Source organism: Delphinus delphis, chromosome 14 (assembly GCF_949987515.2).
Source record: "Delphinus delphis chromosome 14, mDelDel1.2, whole genome shotgun sequence".
Lineage (NCBI taxonomy): Eukaryota > Metazoa > Chordata > Mammalia > Artiodactyla > Delphinidae > Delphinus > Delphinus delphis.
The window spans coordinates 39,767,721-39,786,073 of NC_082696.1; the positions used below are offsets into that span (position 1 = coordinate 39,767,721).

The 18,353-nt window shown below is 33.1% G+C and overlaps 1 protein-coding gene across 4 annotated transcripts in view; it reads left to right on the forward strand.

Moving 5' to 3' along the window:
• TBC1D32 (TBC1 domain family member 32) overlaps window positions 1-18,353 on the forward strand; it is a 179,804-nt gene that overhangs the window by 142,534 nt on the left and 18,917 nt on the right. For all 4 annotated transcript variants that reach the window (XM_060030026.1, XM_060030027.1, XM_060030028.1 and 1 more), the window contains 4 exons: window positions 3,328-3,397; window positions 5,496-5,611; window positions 6,408-6,562; window positions 12,513-12,653. In XM_060030026.1, the coding sequence (XP_059886009.1) occupies window positions 3,328-3,397; window positions 5,496-5,611; window positions 6,408-6,562; window positions 12,513-12,653 (482 nt within the window). The remainder of the gene's footprint in view (window positions 1-3,327; window positions 3,398-5,495; window positions 5,612-6,407; window positions 6,563-12,512; window positions 12,654-18,353) is intronic.

Consider the following 18,353-nt stretch of genomic DNA (forward strand, 5'->3'; position numbering starts at 1 on the left):
TTGTTTTTAGTCCAGATTAAATGTAACAAAGATTATTTCACTGAACTTTTGTAGCCCAAGATCCATTTCTACTTGTCAGGTTGTCATATTGTATGTCAAATACAGATTTAAATATGAAGCCTCTTTTTTAATATATACCTGTGAACCGTTTTCTGACTTCATTACTGCTTCAAGAAACTTTTCATTTCTTCTTTTTCTAACGGAATTTTATTCACTCTCAAGTCACCTACATCTGTATCAGATTAGTGATTTTTTGAGTGGATATTTGATATTTGTTTTGGTCTGCTTAATACCTCATATATTCTCCTTTAAAAGTCTTTTTGGAGATTTAACTGATACCTTCTTTAAAGTGAAATGTGTGGAGCAAGGTATCACTGTCCAATTATAACTGTCTCTGAAGTTCAGTTTTATTCTTTAAGTGTGGATCTCAACTTCAATGCACAAGAAGTAAGCTGTAGAGGTCTTCTAAAAAGACAAATGACTGAACAGTCACCTTCCGCAATCTTGTTCAGTAGTCTGGAGTATTTATTTTCACTTTTAAAATGCTCCTCCGAGGATTTTGATATACAGCCGCAATTGGAAAACATTATCTGTTGAAATGTGCAGAGTTAAGTTTTTACTCTGAAGGTACAGAATCATAAGCTTTTAGAGGGAATGGACTTGGGAAATTATTCCTACAACATCAGGAAACTTATCTGTCATCTCAGGCCGACAGCTAGGCCACTCTGGAAAGACGCTATTCTTCCATGGTGAAGAACTAAGAACTTGAACCTTATGTAAATATTCAGTGTCATAGTCTTTTTGGGCAAATTCTCTCATCTTGATTCTTAACTTTATTCCATTCTTTACTGTAATGGTAGAAGGTACTCTGATCTATAGAATCCATGACATTGGGCATGCCCATTCTTAGCACTCTTAGTTCACTGCATACTTCTCCTCTATTGTGAAGATATCTATATGTATTCTACTTTCCAAAAGGGAAACATAAGTATTATTTTAAGCATACAAATCTACATATTAACAAAGATATTTCTTATGCTTAATAATCTAATTTTATGTGTACTACATTCTAAGTGTTATCATCTAATGTAACTTAACATTGTCTGGTAGTAGCTTATAAAATCACTTTCGTCATTATATCACATTATGATAGTTGATAAGTAGGTCTGTTCCATGGCTTTAGCAATATATAAAGTCAATGTTTATTTTATTGAAACTATTGAAATTTTGCAAAATCAGCCAACGTCACTGACACTACAGCACTAAAGTTTTTACATTATTTAAACTTAGGAAACTAAGAACTTGAAATTATGGTGAGCATATGAATGATGATTAATAGTTTTAAATATTCGTCATTATTTTGTGAGTGAGAATAATTTGTGGTATATGTTTTAGTACCAAGTGATAGAAACCCAAATCAGACTTTTTTCTTTTTTTGTCTAAGCAGAAAAAGAGGCAGAATCATTGGCTCATAGTATTCAGTAATAGTGTAAAGCTGTCCTTAGCAATTTGTCTCCTTTCTATGTCTCTCCCTTTCCTTGTATTGAATATATTGGATTCATTTTTCTCTACTGGAGACACAGAGTACCTCATAGCCCTGTAGTTAAAGGTGAGGGCATTGTGGGGGAATACCATCTTCACGCTAGTTTGAAAAATCTGGAGAAGACATTGCTCAGCCTGTTGCTAGGAGAAGGACAAAACTGGTATCCTTCTTCCTTAGGGACAGAAGGTACATCTGTTAGCAGAGTAAGAGTTATGAATAGTAAGAAATTCTAAGCTATATGAACTGTAGCTTAATTGCTATCATTATAGGTGAAATTCAGCAATATTGCTGAGATCGTATTCTGATCTAGATAAGTAAAACTCAGATGTAGCTTATCAAGAAATTAACTGACACCTATCTTTTAAATTTTTTATTTATTTTTCTTTAAGAAATCACCCCTCTAGGCTAGATAGGTGACCAACCAGCCTGGTTTGCCTGGGACTGTGAGGGGTTCCTGGGGCATGAGACTAAGTGCTAAAACCATGCAAGTCCTAGGCAAACTAGGAGAAGTAGGTTACCTTTACCAAGAGTGCTGAAAGATGAATTATTGTTGCTTTAAAGAGTAGATGTTTGATAACTGTGATGTTTACTTTGTTCTTCCCTATCTCTGCAGATCTCAAGGCTACCCATATTTTAAGGTTCAGTTTAAATGCCACTTCTTCCCAATCTCTGCCTCCTGTGAATTCATGTAATTCTTTATCTGTACCACTCTTGTTCCACTTTGTGCTTTAAAACATCTTTGTCAGAGTTATCTATATACACATTTTATCTCTGACACTACAGGCAAAGTTCTTTTAGGGCATGATGTATGATTTATCTTTTATCCCTCATAGATTCTAGCGTGGTGCTCCACACTTTATAAGAAGGGATTTATTAAAAGTAATGAATAAATTCATGAGTTAAGTAGGTATATTGTTAATAATATGAGATGTACCAGTGTGTAATGGGAAAAAAAAACTGCTGATACAGAATTCAGAAAACCTAGCTTTTGCCCCTCCCTATCACTAGATAATTCTGTGATTTTGGACAATTTCCTTATTTGTGTGTGTGTGTGTATCTGCACACACACTGTGCACACACTATAGTTTCTTCAGGCAAAAATTGAAAGTTTCAGCTAGATCCCCCTTGTTATCTAGTGATGCTTTTGAGTGTTCATGCTTAATTTGGTCATCCAGTGTTGTCAAAGACTAATCCAAACTTTCAGCCTCTCCTGTAGTCCTCTGTACTGTACAACCCCTTCACTTTTGATAGATGATCACACTTCATACCTCACAGAGAAAATCTGCCTGCGGGAAGAAACTTGTTCAGTCCACCCTCATACATTGCTGTATGTTATATGTAGAATAATATCAATTATTCCTTCCTGACACTCACGTGTAAATCTTTAAGAAGTAAACAGACATACTTATCTATATTTGTAATTCAAAATTTTATATATGCATTGCTTGATGAAAGTACAGTATTCTAGACCATTTTTGTGTTAACAGCTTTTGTGTCCTGAAAACCAAGTAAAAGTAGATTGCTTTAAAACTATGATTATTTGTTTTGTACTTAATATACTTTTAAATGCTTTTTTTAAGAGAAAAGGTATTTTGTAAAAAGTTTCCTGTTAATTCCTTTGAAAAATGTAACTGACAGCTCTTAAAAGAACAGGATTCATCAGTGTGTTTTCAAAATTTACATTAAAATATGTAAAAATATTGCTTTCATCAATTTTCAATTAAAATGTGATTATTATGCAGAGTTTTATACATTTTTATAACCCAGTGTTCTGTTGTTTATAGCTACTGATGCAAATGTGAAGAATGAAAATCTTTCATCTGTGCAACAGCTTGGCGTTAAAATGACTGTCAGGTATATTATAGGGAAATATCTCCCTGTGCATTTCTAGAATTTGTTTTGTCTAGCTGATGTGTGCTTAATAGTATTTAATTTAAAAATCAACTATTTTGTATGCTTTAAATGCAGAGTTTGTCATTCAGACAATAATAACTTTGTTTTTAGGATATTGGCATATGATTGAATTACCCTTGCAGGTAAATCAGTTACAGTTCATTACTACTTCATAGGCTAACTACAACGTATTTAAGTCTCTATGACTGTCAGGTTTTTTCCAAAAACAACATTTTAAAAATCAGCACCTTGGTAACACAATCATACCATTTTCTAAAATATGTTTAGTTTTTACTGTCAGGGTATAGTTATGAGTACAAAAGTACCTTAATGTAGATGCAGAAGTTAAAATGAATAAACCAGTTATAGTAGTTTGAATTTTTTGTACTGAAATTATAATTTTCAAAAGAAATGGACAAGCGGAACAGACTGGGAGTTAAGGTCTGAGTCCTTGAACTCCTCTTTTTCTTGATTATTACATGGGAATCTTGATAGTCCCATTCTGTCTAGTTCATTGGCTCATCTTCAGAATCAAGTGTAAAAAAGATGCATGTGAAAGCTTTTAAAAAAGACTGTTTGGGGCTTCCCTGGTGGCGCAGTGGTTAAGAATCCGCCTGCCAATTCAGGGGACATGAGTTCGAGCCCTGGTCCGGGAAGATCCCACATGCCGCGGAGCAACTAAGCCCGTGCTCCACAACTACTGAGCCTGTGCTCTAGACCCCACGTGCCACAACTACTGAAGCCCATGCACCTAGAGCCCATGCTCCACAACAAGAGAAGCCACCGCAATGAGAAGCCCGCACACCGCAAGGAAGAGTGCTCCCGCTCACCACAACTGCAGAAAGCCCGCGTGCAGCAACGAAGACCCAACACAGCAAAAAATATATATATAATAATAAAAATAAAAATGAAAAAGACTCTGTAAATCCATAGCATTATAACAAAAACTATGATAGTAATTCTAGCTCACCCACCTATATCACATAGGGTATATAACCCATTTGATTATGTTTTGTGACCCTGTACCCACCTTTTATATTGTAATGACCTATTTCCATTCTGAAATGGAAACCATAGATAATATGAGCAGTCTAGTCACATATATTTTTTTAATTCAACATAATGTCTTACTGTTAAGAGATAACCAAAGTGATTTATAATGAAACGTTTGTATACTACTGCGGTGCCAGTAGTGAGACAATAGCTGGCACCCATTTAGAATCATTGTAGCTGTGGCAGCTACGAATAGACTGATTTGATTTTGGTGCATCATATATTACAAGAGGGTTGCCACTGGCAAAGTGACTTTGCAAAATGGTGAACAAGTCTTAGTAAGGCTTCAAGCAAAGCAAAAGAACTATCTTTCCCTAACTTACACATGGTTTCATTCAGTGTATAATAAAATATATGACTAATATTTTATGATTTTATATGAAACAGAATTAGTTTCAGATAATTATAAATAGATTTTTCATCTATGCAAATGACAGGCAGGGCATTTACAAGTTGTTACTGTGCAGGACTGACTGTCCCATGTCTAACCTCCTGGCCCTTACTCAGCAACTATCTGTAGTCCCCCAGTCACTATGACAATCAAAAGCACTCCCGTAAATTTCCAAACTAGCCCCTGGGGGAGGTGCCACCCTCATATAGGACCATTGGGCTATATGAACTCTAAAATTGCTTCTAAACTTAACATTATGTCAATCTAGCGTACGAACATTCCATGTTTTAGATTAAGTTCAGGAAAAAATGCTTATATTCTACTACTCATCTATAGTATCCATGTTTTGTTCTCTCACTACCATTTCATTTTCCTTTAAAGTTGTTGTATTTACCAGATGAATACTGCTAATTCCAATAGATCATATGTATCAGGTACATATATTGAGTGTTATTCTTTCATAAGTGCTCTGTATAACATAGTTACACTAAAAGTAGAAATTTGAAAACTTAAAACCATGAGATCTCAAGAGAACTACACTTTGATGAATGTTAAAAAATGAATTTACAATGCAGGGCTTGACATTTTTTCATTATGTTTTCTGGGCTTTTACAGATATGGCAAGTTCCTCAATCTGTTAAGAGATGGTGCAGAAAATGATCTTACCTTGGTTTTAAAGCATTGTGAGAGATTCCTGAAACAGCAGCAAGCTTCTGTAAAATCTTCTCTTCGTATCCTTTTCAAATAATTGACAGTGCTTGAGCTCTCTTCATATGTTTTTCAGAATCCTTTGATGGGGTACTTTAATACATTAATAGGAAAAGAATACTTTAACCTATATTAGTGATTTGTTACGATACACCTTTATGGTATTTAATTTTATATTTTAAATATGTACTTTATTAGACTGAGTAGTAATTATTAAATTTTATTAGTTGAATCTTAAATAAGTAAAGTTATTAGAATGTATTTTCAGTTATATATAAGGAAGTTTTAGGTTTAGTAAATCAGAATAATACTCTAGATTTAGTAAATCTAGAATAAGAATAAAACATGCATTTATTTTATTTGAATTGGTTATCTTTCAGAAATAGGGTTTGACTTTAAGAAAAAAGTGTATACAGATCTTTTGCATTACTGAATTCTCAACATATGTGGATTTTTTTTTATACTTGATTATGCTAATAATTTGGCAGATAACCTAAACTAGAGAAAGGATGGTACTATTGTGTTAGTGACTTGAACAGTGTGTTTCCACGGAACAGATAGTTTTCCTCCAGTTGCTGGTGCTGTTGGCCTCCACTGGGCGTGTCAGCACACATGTTAACATTAAAATAGTCACTGTGCAAGTGATTTATTAATAAAGTTTGATTTTATATCAATAGCTTATAAATTGGTTGAAGACAAAAGGACTAACTGTCCTTAATATCTCTTTCCTGAGATTCTGGAAATGAATATTTATGGAGTTCTTATATCTCACCATGTTAAGATAAACTATTATAAAAGTTCCTTAACTGTGCTTTTCAGTCTGCTTGCAGGGGAGTTACACTGGCCATGACTGGTTTGTATCTTCTTTGTTCATAATAATGTTGGGGGACAAAGACAAAACATTCCGATTTCTTCAGCAGTTCTCCAGGCTTCTGACTTCTGCTTTCCTTTGGTTGCCAAGACTACATATTTCTGTAAGACTTTTTTAGTCTATTTTTAAAGGAGTATTTTAAATTTTAAGGAAAATCCTATTTAAATTCATTGGGACCTTATTATTTTATTTGTAGAGTGTGCTATGTACTCAATATTCGTTTTCTATCTGAATGCAGTTTTGAGTGATTCCTTTTGAAGATATAGATTTGGCATTTTCTCGAATACTTGCTGTCTTACCTAATGGTAACTGAATGAAAGATTAGTGATAATAGGTGCATTATTAAATTTTAAACTTGTCATTTAGTAAATTATAAAATTCCATATATAAAAAGAAAACTATTGAATGGATATTTTTATTCTTCTTCTGTTAGAAAGAATCTCTGGTTAAATTATAGTATGAGAAAATAATAAGTTGGAATTGTATCCATATTGTATAGAGGAAAAGCACACTAACTTTATATACATTTTGGAAATCTATGATGAGTTTTGATTAAGGTAGTATAGTGTATTTTTAAAGATTTTACTAGTTCCATGAGATCCAAGTTTAAAGGTAAGTGCATCCCTCTATTAAAGTTTCTGTATTTTGTTTTACTTATGTACTTATTGCATTTAAGACCTCCAACTTGGGGAAACTGTCCATTAAAATAAGCCATGCTAATGCTTCCCAAACCTTTTTCATGACATGTTATCCTTGGACAACAGAATTACACGGTACCCAAGGATAAGTTGTTAAGGGGGCTAGAGAGTATCAATGTCAAGTTAAATGAAAGCATTTATGACATGCTTTTGCAATATGTATTTGTGATAAAGAAAAGAAAGCACCAAGGAGTACATTAAATATTGAAATTTTATGATTTTATGCTTGAAATAGCTGTATGTAATTCCTGAATAATACTTCACCATAATGAGAAATTTGCTCACGTGAATAGCAGGAAGCAAAAGGCAAAAAGCTATGTACTGGCTTTTCTCCAATCAATGGAACTGTTTTCCTTCTGTTAACCAGAGTTTGAACAATTCTTTAAATTGTACGTGAAGATTTAAAATATCTTAAAGGTCTTTCACTCTTTCATTTACAAATGTAATGTTGAACATTCTTTTGATAATAAGTAAGGATTTTAAGTCTATCACACATTTTCATGTCAAGTATTTTAAAATGATACCTACATGCCACTAGTCTTAAGTATTCTACTTTAGTGTTCAGAGTGTGACACAGTCAGACATCACCAATGAACTGTTTTTAACCATAATTTTGTAAAGTTGCATTTCTGCTTTGACGCTATAAACCTAGTTTTCTCACACATTATTTTATTTTTAACACAACAAGAGTGATGTGCTCCACTAGCATTTCTTCCTATAAAACTGAAATCAGGCAGGACTCTAGCAGCTTTGAGTTTATCAGATTTGCCATTTTGATAGCATCAATTTAATATGGAATATAGATCCGTGAATGGAATGGAGTGACTTATTCCTCAGGGGTTTTAGAATGGGCTCTTGATGTAAAACCTTGACACCTTTCTGTTGGTGCATCTGTATCATCAGTGAAGACTCATGCAGTGCCTTCTGTAGTATCATTTCTTTTCCTTTTCAAGTACAAATATACCAAGTTGAATATTTTATTTATTTTATTACCAGTAGTTTGTTTTACTGTTTCTTTGTAAAACAAATAACATTCTGCTAAACATTCCTCTTCAAGGATTCTATCTAGAACTGTTAGCTAAGTGCAGTTACTAATGTCCATATAGTCAGTACTCCATAGTTTAAATGTTTTTGATTTAGTAATCTTTTGGATTGGTGTTTTTGCTGTGCCACTTTCCTTGTTACTGCATGCAGTAATAGACTTTAATATATTACTTAAAAAGTGGTCCTTTTCTATTATGCTTGTTCCATTGGCCTCAGACATTACACTGACACTTTCTATGCAGGTTGACAACTTAAGCAAATCTGCAGTTGCCACAAGACATGTTAAAGACACTTTAGCTTTAGCCATTAATAGCACAGACTTGTCCACCATCTTTAGCACAATACCACATTTTTGTAATCCACCTCAAAAAAGCTTCAACCTGTTCCCCCAGTCCCCCATTCCCCTACCTCATTACCCTGTTCTATTTTTTTCCTTTTGTTCCATAGCCTACATCAATTCCCACTATGCTTCTTAATTTATGTATTTGTTTATTATTTATACACTTAAACATAAGCTCTCTGAGGGCAGGGTTTTGTTTGCTGACATGTCCCAAACTATGTCCCATCATAATTATTTAGTAAATGTGCTGAATATATGAATTAATATTTAAATAGAAATTTGTAAAGGACAGTAGGCTTTTTTTATTACTTTAGGAAGTGTATTTAAGAGAGCTCCTCTACATTTGTAAAAGTGTTGTAAGCAAATTGCACCAAAAAGATTTAAAAATTTGGCCTAGGATAAACAGTATAGGACATAATGAAATATTAATTTGAAGTTCTCAAAATTTTATAAACTATTACTATCATTGTGAGATAAAAGTAATTTGAAAAATGTGTCCTTAAGCTGTTTAGACCAGAAGAACTCTTTAATGTATTGATTTAATTAAATTATCTTCCAATTTTATTTGTCCTTAAGAAAATCCTTCCTGAATGATAAAAATAATCATTTTTTATGGAATTTCATCAAGAATCAGTTTGACTAATTGTTAACATCAAAGCTGTTAATAAATATAGATTAAGAAAAATCAAGAAATCAGTTATTTTCATGGAGGAATACCTAATCTCAAACAGTAATTATAATAAAAGTTACAGTTATATATGCCTTCTCTGTTAGTAGAAACATATGAAATAGAACAAATTAAATTGAAATAAAAACAAGTATTTTAATGCACATAAAACCAAAACTCCATTGATGATAAACCAGGCTGAAGTGGCATTTGAATGAAGTACTGTAGTTCAACAGGAAGGTATCATGGGACACTTACTTTATATACATTATATTATTTATATAGATAAAATAAGAGCGTGTGCGAATATCTATATCTTCCTCTTCATAAAATAAAGTAATAACTACCTAACGCGGGAAGTTTGGAGTTAAAAATTTTAATAGCATTGAAATACTCATTTGATTTTAATTTTACAACCATTATGTCATGGCACATTTGTAATCCATTTGCAGGGCATTAGCAATGGTAAGTCATGTAACCAGTCACTTGCTTGGAAAGAGGACAGGTGTCAAAACCCCTTCGCTTTCTTACATGCGACTTTAAATCTTAATCATATTTGAAGATTCCATTTTCCTATGTGTTTTCTTTTTCCCTGAGAGGAGAAAGATTTGTTTTTTAGAATTATAGAATCAAAGTTTAAAAAGATATCTCCAGAGTTTTCTGTTCGCCCCTCTGCACGATGTGCATGATGCCATGCTGCACAGAGTCACTGCAGCACTGCCAATGAAACACGACCTGTTCTCTGCCCACAGGACCCTAGAGTGGAGGGCTGGACTGGATTGGATTGGATCAGTTTGGATTGGTTTGGAGAGTTTGTCTTTTCTAATAGGGTCTTTCTATTTAATTTCCATAGATTTTTCTTAGTGTCAGGAATAAAATGAGTCATCAGAACTACCTCTAGTGGAAGAAAAAAACTAAGGCTGCTTACTGTGTTTCATTTCTTTAAGCACATATCTTTCATTTTTAATCATTAAAGCCAAATACTCTAAGAAGTGGCATAACATGAACATTTTGATACTGATAATTTTTTGCATGATACTGGCCTAGGGTATATGTTACTTAGGTGATCTATTAAGCGCTGTGATCCTATATGTGGCCTGCTTAATCCTATATTCTGAATTTTATTTAGAGTTACCTTTTATTAAGCATTACCATGCTTTCCAAGAGTTATGACTAACCAAAATATACCAAAACACTGAAAGTATAACAAACATAATTTATAATTTGATGATTCAGAAGATTCCTTGTTATATTCATGTGACTCAGAGCTGTCATTATTGATTTGGTTTTATGAATACCATTTCCTGTAAATTAGAGTTATAAAATAATAATAGGCCAACTAAAAAAACTTTTATTATAAGAAAGTTTCCTGTGATTACAGTGTGCAATCATTAGTATGTTGTTGTCATTCAGTCAATTTGTTGAGTAGCTACTCTGTGCAGGGCTTGGCGCTAGGAGCTGTGTTGGTTACCAAAATTTCTGGCATAATTTCTTCCAACAGAGTATAATTCATAAGAGTAGAAGAATTCTTGCCTTATCTTTGGGAATCCATTACATAATAATGTTTTATTTTCTTTGAGAAGGTAATTAATTAGTCTATTATCTCCATCTCTATACAAACCTATTCTAAATATGTTGTCTTTAATGCAAATTAGAGAACACTGTGTAAGAAATATTTCCAATATATACAATTCTTACACTATTATATATATATATTCAGAAAATTATTAGCTAAGTTTGCATTGAAAATTAAAGTATTACGTATGTATAAGTTGATTTATTTTGCTTTTACATATATTTATTAGATTCATTAATTCTACTCTACAAATAGTAATTAGTGAAACATATTGTGTATTCAACAAAAGATAAATCAAAGGGTACTAATTCTCATTCAGTTCATATTATTATTCTTAACTACTTAATAAAAGTAATTTTCTTTGTCTGCACATCCATCTGAAGTTGACTACAAGATGTTCATTTAATATGCTATGTATGTCTTCAGTTGTCAGTATATAATATTTTTTGTGTGTACTGTGAGATATCTCCCTAAGAACCTATCATAAAATATATATTTGTACCTATATGTTCCCACAAATATATATTTCTACAATGTGAAATGGTAAACCATTTATCATACTGATAAAACACAAAAACTACTGATAAATCAACTCACTGATTTCAGAAATTTTCATATATTACTCAAACCTAAATCCTTAAAGACGGTTTAGCAGTATAAAGTTTGAAAAAATCCTCCTTATTTTAACTCTTATGTAATTGTCATATATGAGTTTGATTTTAAAGTATTAACTTTCTTTTATTAAAAAAGTTTGAGTTGCCCAGTAAAGGTAAAAACGTTAAAAGGGCTCTCTAGAAGTCAGATCTAATTTGAGTATCAATGTTTATTATAAGTCTGTAGGATATAATTGCTAGTCTAATAGTTTTTCTTGACACAAAATTACATCTTCAGGTTTATTCTTTGTTTAAAAAATTTATTGTGGTTAGATGCTGGGTTTAAAGTAACACTCATTAAAACATTGCGCATTCATGATAAATTGTACCCAAGAACTAAATTGAAAAAATAACCGACTTTATGAAGAAAGGGCTGAAAAATGCAATGCAAGTTTGTAAATATATGTGTATATGTATCTATACATGTATATAATATATATATAGACATATAAATAAATATAAAAATATATGAAATAAATTTTATATATTTGTAAATAGATAGCCTGAGTACTTTGATGGGAATGCATCACAGTTTTAGATATGAATTTCTTATGGATTTCCCAATTTCACTTATTAGTAACTAGAGCTTAGATTTGGGTTATTTAACATTAACTTAGAAAAAGCGGATTAGGCAAATACCAAGAGCTGACAGACTAAATAAACCTTTTTGATGTTTTAGAGTCATTGACTAAATCCAAGGATATATAAGCATATTGAAATATACTTAGTTTTAAAATGTAAAGCATTTATTACTCATGTACTCATCCATGTATTTATTCTTTCATGCAACATCCATCTCCATTATTCCATAAGGGATTCAATATGTCACAATTACAAAGTGTTAATTTTATTCCTTTATCTTGGAAGGAAGGTATATCATACTGCCTTTATTGAGTTTTAATCTTTCTATAATGTTTAATGTTCTAACTTTTTAACTTACATAAAATTTGCAGTAGCTTGTTATGCCACCATGGTAATTTTGAAGTAGCAATTTAGAGCAAAAGATTTAGATGAATTTGATTGGTTTTAAATTAGCTGCATATTCATTAATTCTCAATTTTTCTCTTTTATGCAGAGGTACCTACCTATTGACACTATAGAATCTGGCATTCATCCAGTATATTTTTGCAGCACTCACTATATTGAAATGCTACTGAAAGCAGAGGTGCCACTTGTATTTTCAGCTTTTCACATGTCTGGTTTTGCACCATCACAGGTAATCCATAGGAAATAGTATTTCTTCAACTCCAAGATCTCAGTGTATTTAAAGAAAATTACATTCTCATCAAATATAGGAAATACATTGAAATTAATCACATCATTTTTGTAAGTAGTCATACGTCTCTATGTGTTTAAATCTTTAAACTGGCTTTTTTCCCCTAGGTCTTTTATAACATATAGGTTTGCTTTATTGTAGATCCCTGGCATTCACGGATGTTGAGTTCTGTTTCAGCTATTCAAGACATAGACATTATGAATGTCTGTGACATGTAGCTTTTTTTTTTTCCAACATCTTTATTGGAGTATAATTGCTTTACAATGGTGTGTTAGTTTCTGCTATCTAACAAAGTGAATGAGCTATATGTATACATATATCCCCATATCCCCTCCCTTTGCGCTTCACTCTCACCCACCCTATCCCACCCCTCTAGATGGTTACAAAGCACGGAGTTGACCTCCCTGTGCTATGTTGCTGCTTCCCACTAGCTATCTACTTTACATTTGGTAGTGTATATATGTCCATGCCACTCTCTCCTTCCATCCCAGCTTACCCTTCCCCCTCCCCAAGTCCTCAAGTCCTTTCTCTATGCCTGCACCTTTATTCCTGCCCTGCCCCTAGGTTCTTCAGAACCTTTTTTTTTTTAATTCCACATATATATGTTAGCATACGGTATTTGTTTTTCTCTTTCCGACTTACTTCACTCTGTATGACAGACTCTAGGTCCATCCACCTCACTACAAATAACTCAATTTCGTTTCGTTTTATGGCTTAGTAATATTCCGTTGTATATATGTATTACATCTTCTTTATCCATTCATCTGTCGATGGACACTTAGGTTGCCTCCATGTCCTGGCTATATAGATAATGCTGCAATGAACATTGTGGTACATGACTCTTTTTGAATTATGGTTTTCTCCAGGTATATGCCCAGTAGTGGGATTGCTAGGTCGTATGGTAGTTCTATTTTTAGTTTTTGAAAGAACCTCCATACTGTTCTCCATAGTGGCTGTATCAATTTACATTCCCACCAACAGTGCAAGAGGGTTCCCTTTTCTCCACACCCTGTCCAGCATTTATTGTTTGTAGACTCTTTGATGATGGCCATTCTGACTGGTGTGAGGTGATAACCTCATTGTAGTTTTGATTTGCATTTCTCTAATGATTAGTGATGTTGAGCATCCTTTCATGTGCTTGTTGGCAATCTGTATATCTTCTTTGGAGAAATGTCAATTTAGGTCTTCTGCCCATTTTTGGATTGGGTTGTTTGTTTTCTGGATATTGAGCTGCATGAACTGCTTGTATATTTTGGAGATTAATCCTTCGTCAGTTGCTTCGTTTGCAAATATTTTCTCCCATTCTGAGGCTTGTCTTTTCGTCTTGTTTATGGTTTCCTTTGCTGTGTAAAGGCTTTTAAGTTTCATTAGGTCCCATTTCTTTATGTTTGTTTTTATTTCCCTTTCTCTAAGAGGTGGGTCAAAGAGGATCTTGCCGTGATTTATGTCATAGAGTATTCTGCCTATGTTTTCCTCTAAGAGTTTTAGAGTGTCTAGCCTTACAGTTAGGTCTTAATCCATTTTGAGTTTATTTTTGTGTATGGTGCTAGGGAGTGTTCTAATTTCATTCTTTTACATGTAGTTGTCCAGTTTTCCCAGCACCACTTATTGAAGAGGCTGTCTTTTCTCCACTGTATATTCTTGCCTCCTTTATCAAAGATAAGGTGTCCATACTGTGCGTGGGTTTATCCCTGGGCTTTCTATCCTGTAACTTTGATCTATTTTTCTGTTTCTGTGCTAGTACCATACTGTCTTGATTACTGTAGCTTTGTAGTATAGTCTGAAGCCTGGGAACCTGATTCCTCCAGCTCTGTTTTTCTTTTTCAAGATTGATTTGGGTATTCGGGGTCTTTTGTGTATTCCATTGTGAAATTGTGAAATTTTTTGTTCTAGTTCTGTGGAAAATGCCATTGGTAGTTTGATAGGGATTGCATTGAATCTGTAGACTTCTTTGGGTAAGTATAGTCATTTTCACAATGTTGATTCTTCCAATATAAGAATGTGGTATATCTCTCCATCTGTTTTTCTAATCTTTAATTTCTTTCATCAGTGTCTTATAGTTTTGTGCATACAGGTCTTTTGTCTCCTTAGGTAGGTTTATTCCTAGGTATTTTATTCTTTTTTTTGCAGTGATAAATGGGAGTGTTTCCTTAATTTCTCTTCAAACTTTTCGTCGTCAGTGTTTAGGAATGTAAGAGTGTTCTGTGCATTAATTTCGTATCCTGCTACTTTACCAAATTCATTGATTAGCTCTAGTAGTTTTCTGGTAACACCTTTAGGATTCTCTGTATAGTATCAATGTCATCTGCAGACAGTGACAGTTTTACTTCTTCTCTGATCTGGATTCCTTTTATTTCTTTTTCTTCTCTGATGGCTGTGGCTAGAACTTCCAAAACTATGTTGAGTAATAGTGGTGAGAGTGGGCAACCTTGTCTTGTTCCTGATCTTAGTGGAAATGGTTTCAGTTTTTCACCATTGAGAACAGTGTTGGCTGTGGGTTTTTCATATATGGCCTTTATTATGTTGAGGTAGTTGCCTCTATGCCTACTTTCTGGAGGGTTTTTATCATAAATGGGTGTTGAATTTTGTCAAAAGCTTTTTCTGCGTCTTTTGAGATTATCCTATAGTTTTTCTCCTTCAGTTTGTTAATATGGTGTATCACATTGATTGATTTGCATATACTGAAGAATCCTTGCATCTGTGGGATAAACCCCACTTGATCAAGGTGTATGATCCTTTTAATGTGCTGTTGGATTCTGTTTGCTAGAATGTTGTTGAGGATTTTTGCATGTTTGTTCATCAGTGATATTGGCCTGTAGTTTTCTTTCTTTGTGACATCTTTGTCTGGTTTTGGTATCAGGGTGATGGTGGCCTCGCAGAATGAGTTTGGGAGTGTTCCTCCCTCTGCTGTATTTTGGAAGAGTTTGAGAAGGATAGGTGTTAGCTCTTCTCTAAATGTTTGATAGAATTTGGCTGTGAAGCCATCTGGTGGTGGCCTTTTGTTTGTTGGAAGATTTTTAATCACAGTTTCAATTTCAGTGCTTGTGATTGGTCTGTTTATATTTTCTATTTCTTCCTGTTTCAGTCTCGGAAGATTGTGCTCTTCTAAGAATTTGTCAGTTTCTTCCAGGTTGTCCATTTTATTTTCATATAGTTACTTTTAGTAATGTATCATGATTCTTTGTATTTCTGCAGTGTCAGTTGTTACTTCTCCTTTTTCCTTTCTAATTCTATTGATTTGAGTCTTCTCCCTTTTTTTCTTGATGCGTCTGGCTAATGGTTTATCAATTTTGTTTATCTTCTCAAAGAACCAGCTTTTAGTTTTATTGATCTTTGCTATTGTTTTCTTCATTTCTTTTTCATTTATTTCTAATCTGATCTCTATGATTTCTTTCCTTCTGCTAACTTTGGGGTTTTTTGTTCTTCTTTCTCTCTTTGCTTTAGGTGTAAGTTTAGGTTGTTGATTGGATATTTTTCTTGTTTCTTGAGGTAGGATTGTGTCGCTATAAACTTCCCTCTTAGAACTGCTTTTGCTGCATCCCATAGGTTTTGGGTCATTGTGTTTTCATTGTCATTTGTTTCTAGGTATTTTTGGATTTCCTTTTTGATTTCTTCAATGACCTCTTGGTTATTTAGTATGTATTGTTTAGCCTCCATGTGTTTGTTACAAACTTTTTTCTGTAATTGATATCTAGTCTCATAGCGTGGTCGGAATAGATACTTGATACGATTTCAATTTTCTTAAATTTACCAAAGCTTGATTTGTGACCCAAGATATGATGTTTCCTGGAGAATATTCCATGAGCACTTGAGAAGAAAGTTTATTCTGTTGTTTTTTTGGCGGAATGTCTTATAAATACCAGTTAAGTCCATCTTGTTTAGTGTGTCATTTAAAGCTTATGTTTCCTTATTTGTTTTCATTTTGGATGGTCTGTCCATTGGCGAAAGTGGGGTTTTAAAGTCCCCTACTATGATTGTGTTACTATCAATTTCCCCTTTTATGGCTGTTACCATTTGCCTTATGTATTGAGGTGCTTCTATGTTGGGTACATAAATATTTACAGTTGTTATTATGTTCTTCTTGGATTGATCCCTTGATCATTACATAGTGTCCTTCTTTGTCTCTTGTAATAGTCTTTATTTTAAAGTCTATTTTGTCTGATATGAGAATTGCTACTCCAGCTTTCTTTTGATTTCCATTTGCGTTTTTAATGGCGATGATAATATCTCCTCCATAAGGCTTCTGTAAGGATTAAGTAGGGTAACTAAGGGCAAGAATTCTTATCACCACTGCGTATCTGGTATGTGAGATACTGTATCTTATCTAACAATTAGCGTTCTTGTCTCTGCTTTTGGGGTACTGGGAAGGTTTAATGATTTTTTGAGGGCCTGGAATTGGAAATGTCATATGCAGTAGCCACAGATGTCTCCCTCCTGTGCATGGTTAGTCCTTCATTGGTGGAGTGTGGATTGTTTCTTCACTGTGTTATCAGGCTCAAGTTTAGTATTGTAGAACTTAAACCTTTTTTCTAATTTTAGAATCTTTAGGTCAGAGTCCCAGAAGGTAGAAATACTTAATCAAAAAGATATGAACACTTTTAAGGCTCTTGATGCATATTATCAAATTGCTTTGATTTTTCTTCTAAGAAAAATGAAGAGACTTTCTGTCCTTCAGGACCACGTATTTGGCTTTTTTAAAGCTAATTGCTAAATTTTTAAAATTTGGGAGGTTTGGGGAGTTTTTTAAACATTAATAAGGTTGATTATAATGCCATAGCTTTATTAATTAGATGTATCTTTTTATTAATTGCCCACCTGTCTTAGTGTTTCCTATTAACTTGTAAATAGTCTTTAAATGTAACTACCACTATCCAAATCTCTTCAATTCTTGAGTAATAAATATTTTACGTATTTACTTTTGTAATATATTGGCCATTTACTTATTTACTATTGTATTTTACTTATTGTAACTTTATATTGTGTCTTAAAGTCAGGTAAGAGTAAGCCTATCATTTCCTTCCTAACTCTGTCCTTAAAAAGTTAGTTTAGCTGTTTCTACCTAATGGTTCCTCTATGTGCACTTTAAGGTAATTTTTCCCAGTTCAAAGTGGGCATTTGAGTTTGAAATTTAGATTGCTATTATGTTAAACTATAGATCCTCACTGTACTCAACTTTCCTATCTAGGAACATGGTAAGCTTTGACATTTATTTTCTTTATGTTATATTTTACTAAAGTTGTAAAGCTTTTTCCAAAGAGGTGTAGTACATTTCTCATTACAGATATTTCTAATTAGTTTAGCTTGATCTCTTTTTCAGTTCTATTTTCTCTTTGGTTATTATTAATAACTAGTAAAGTCATTAGCTTTTGTATGTTAATTTGGTTATATGTTTTTTTCTAGATTTTTGTTAATTTTTTCCTCCAACCTTCTAATATACTTTATTTCTCTTTCATTCTTTTTTTAATTATGTAATTTTTCATTAAGCATAATACTGTCCAGGTCCATTCCATGTTGTCCCAAATGGCAAAATTTTATTCTTTTTTATGGCTGAATAATATTCCATTGTATATATATGTACCACATCTTTTCTATCCAATTTATCTGTTTGGACACTTATTTTGCCTCCATATCTTGGCTATC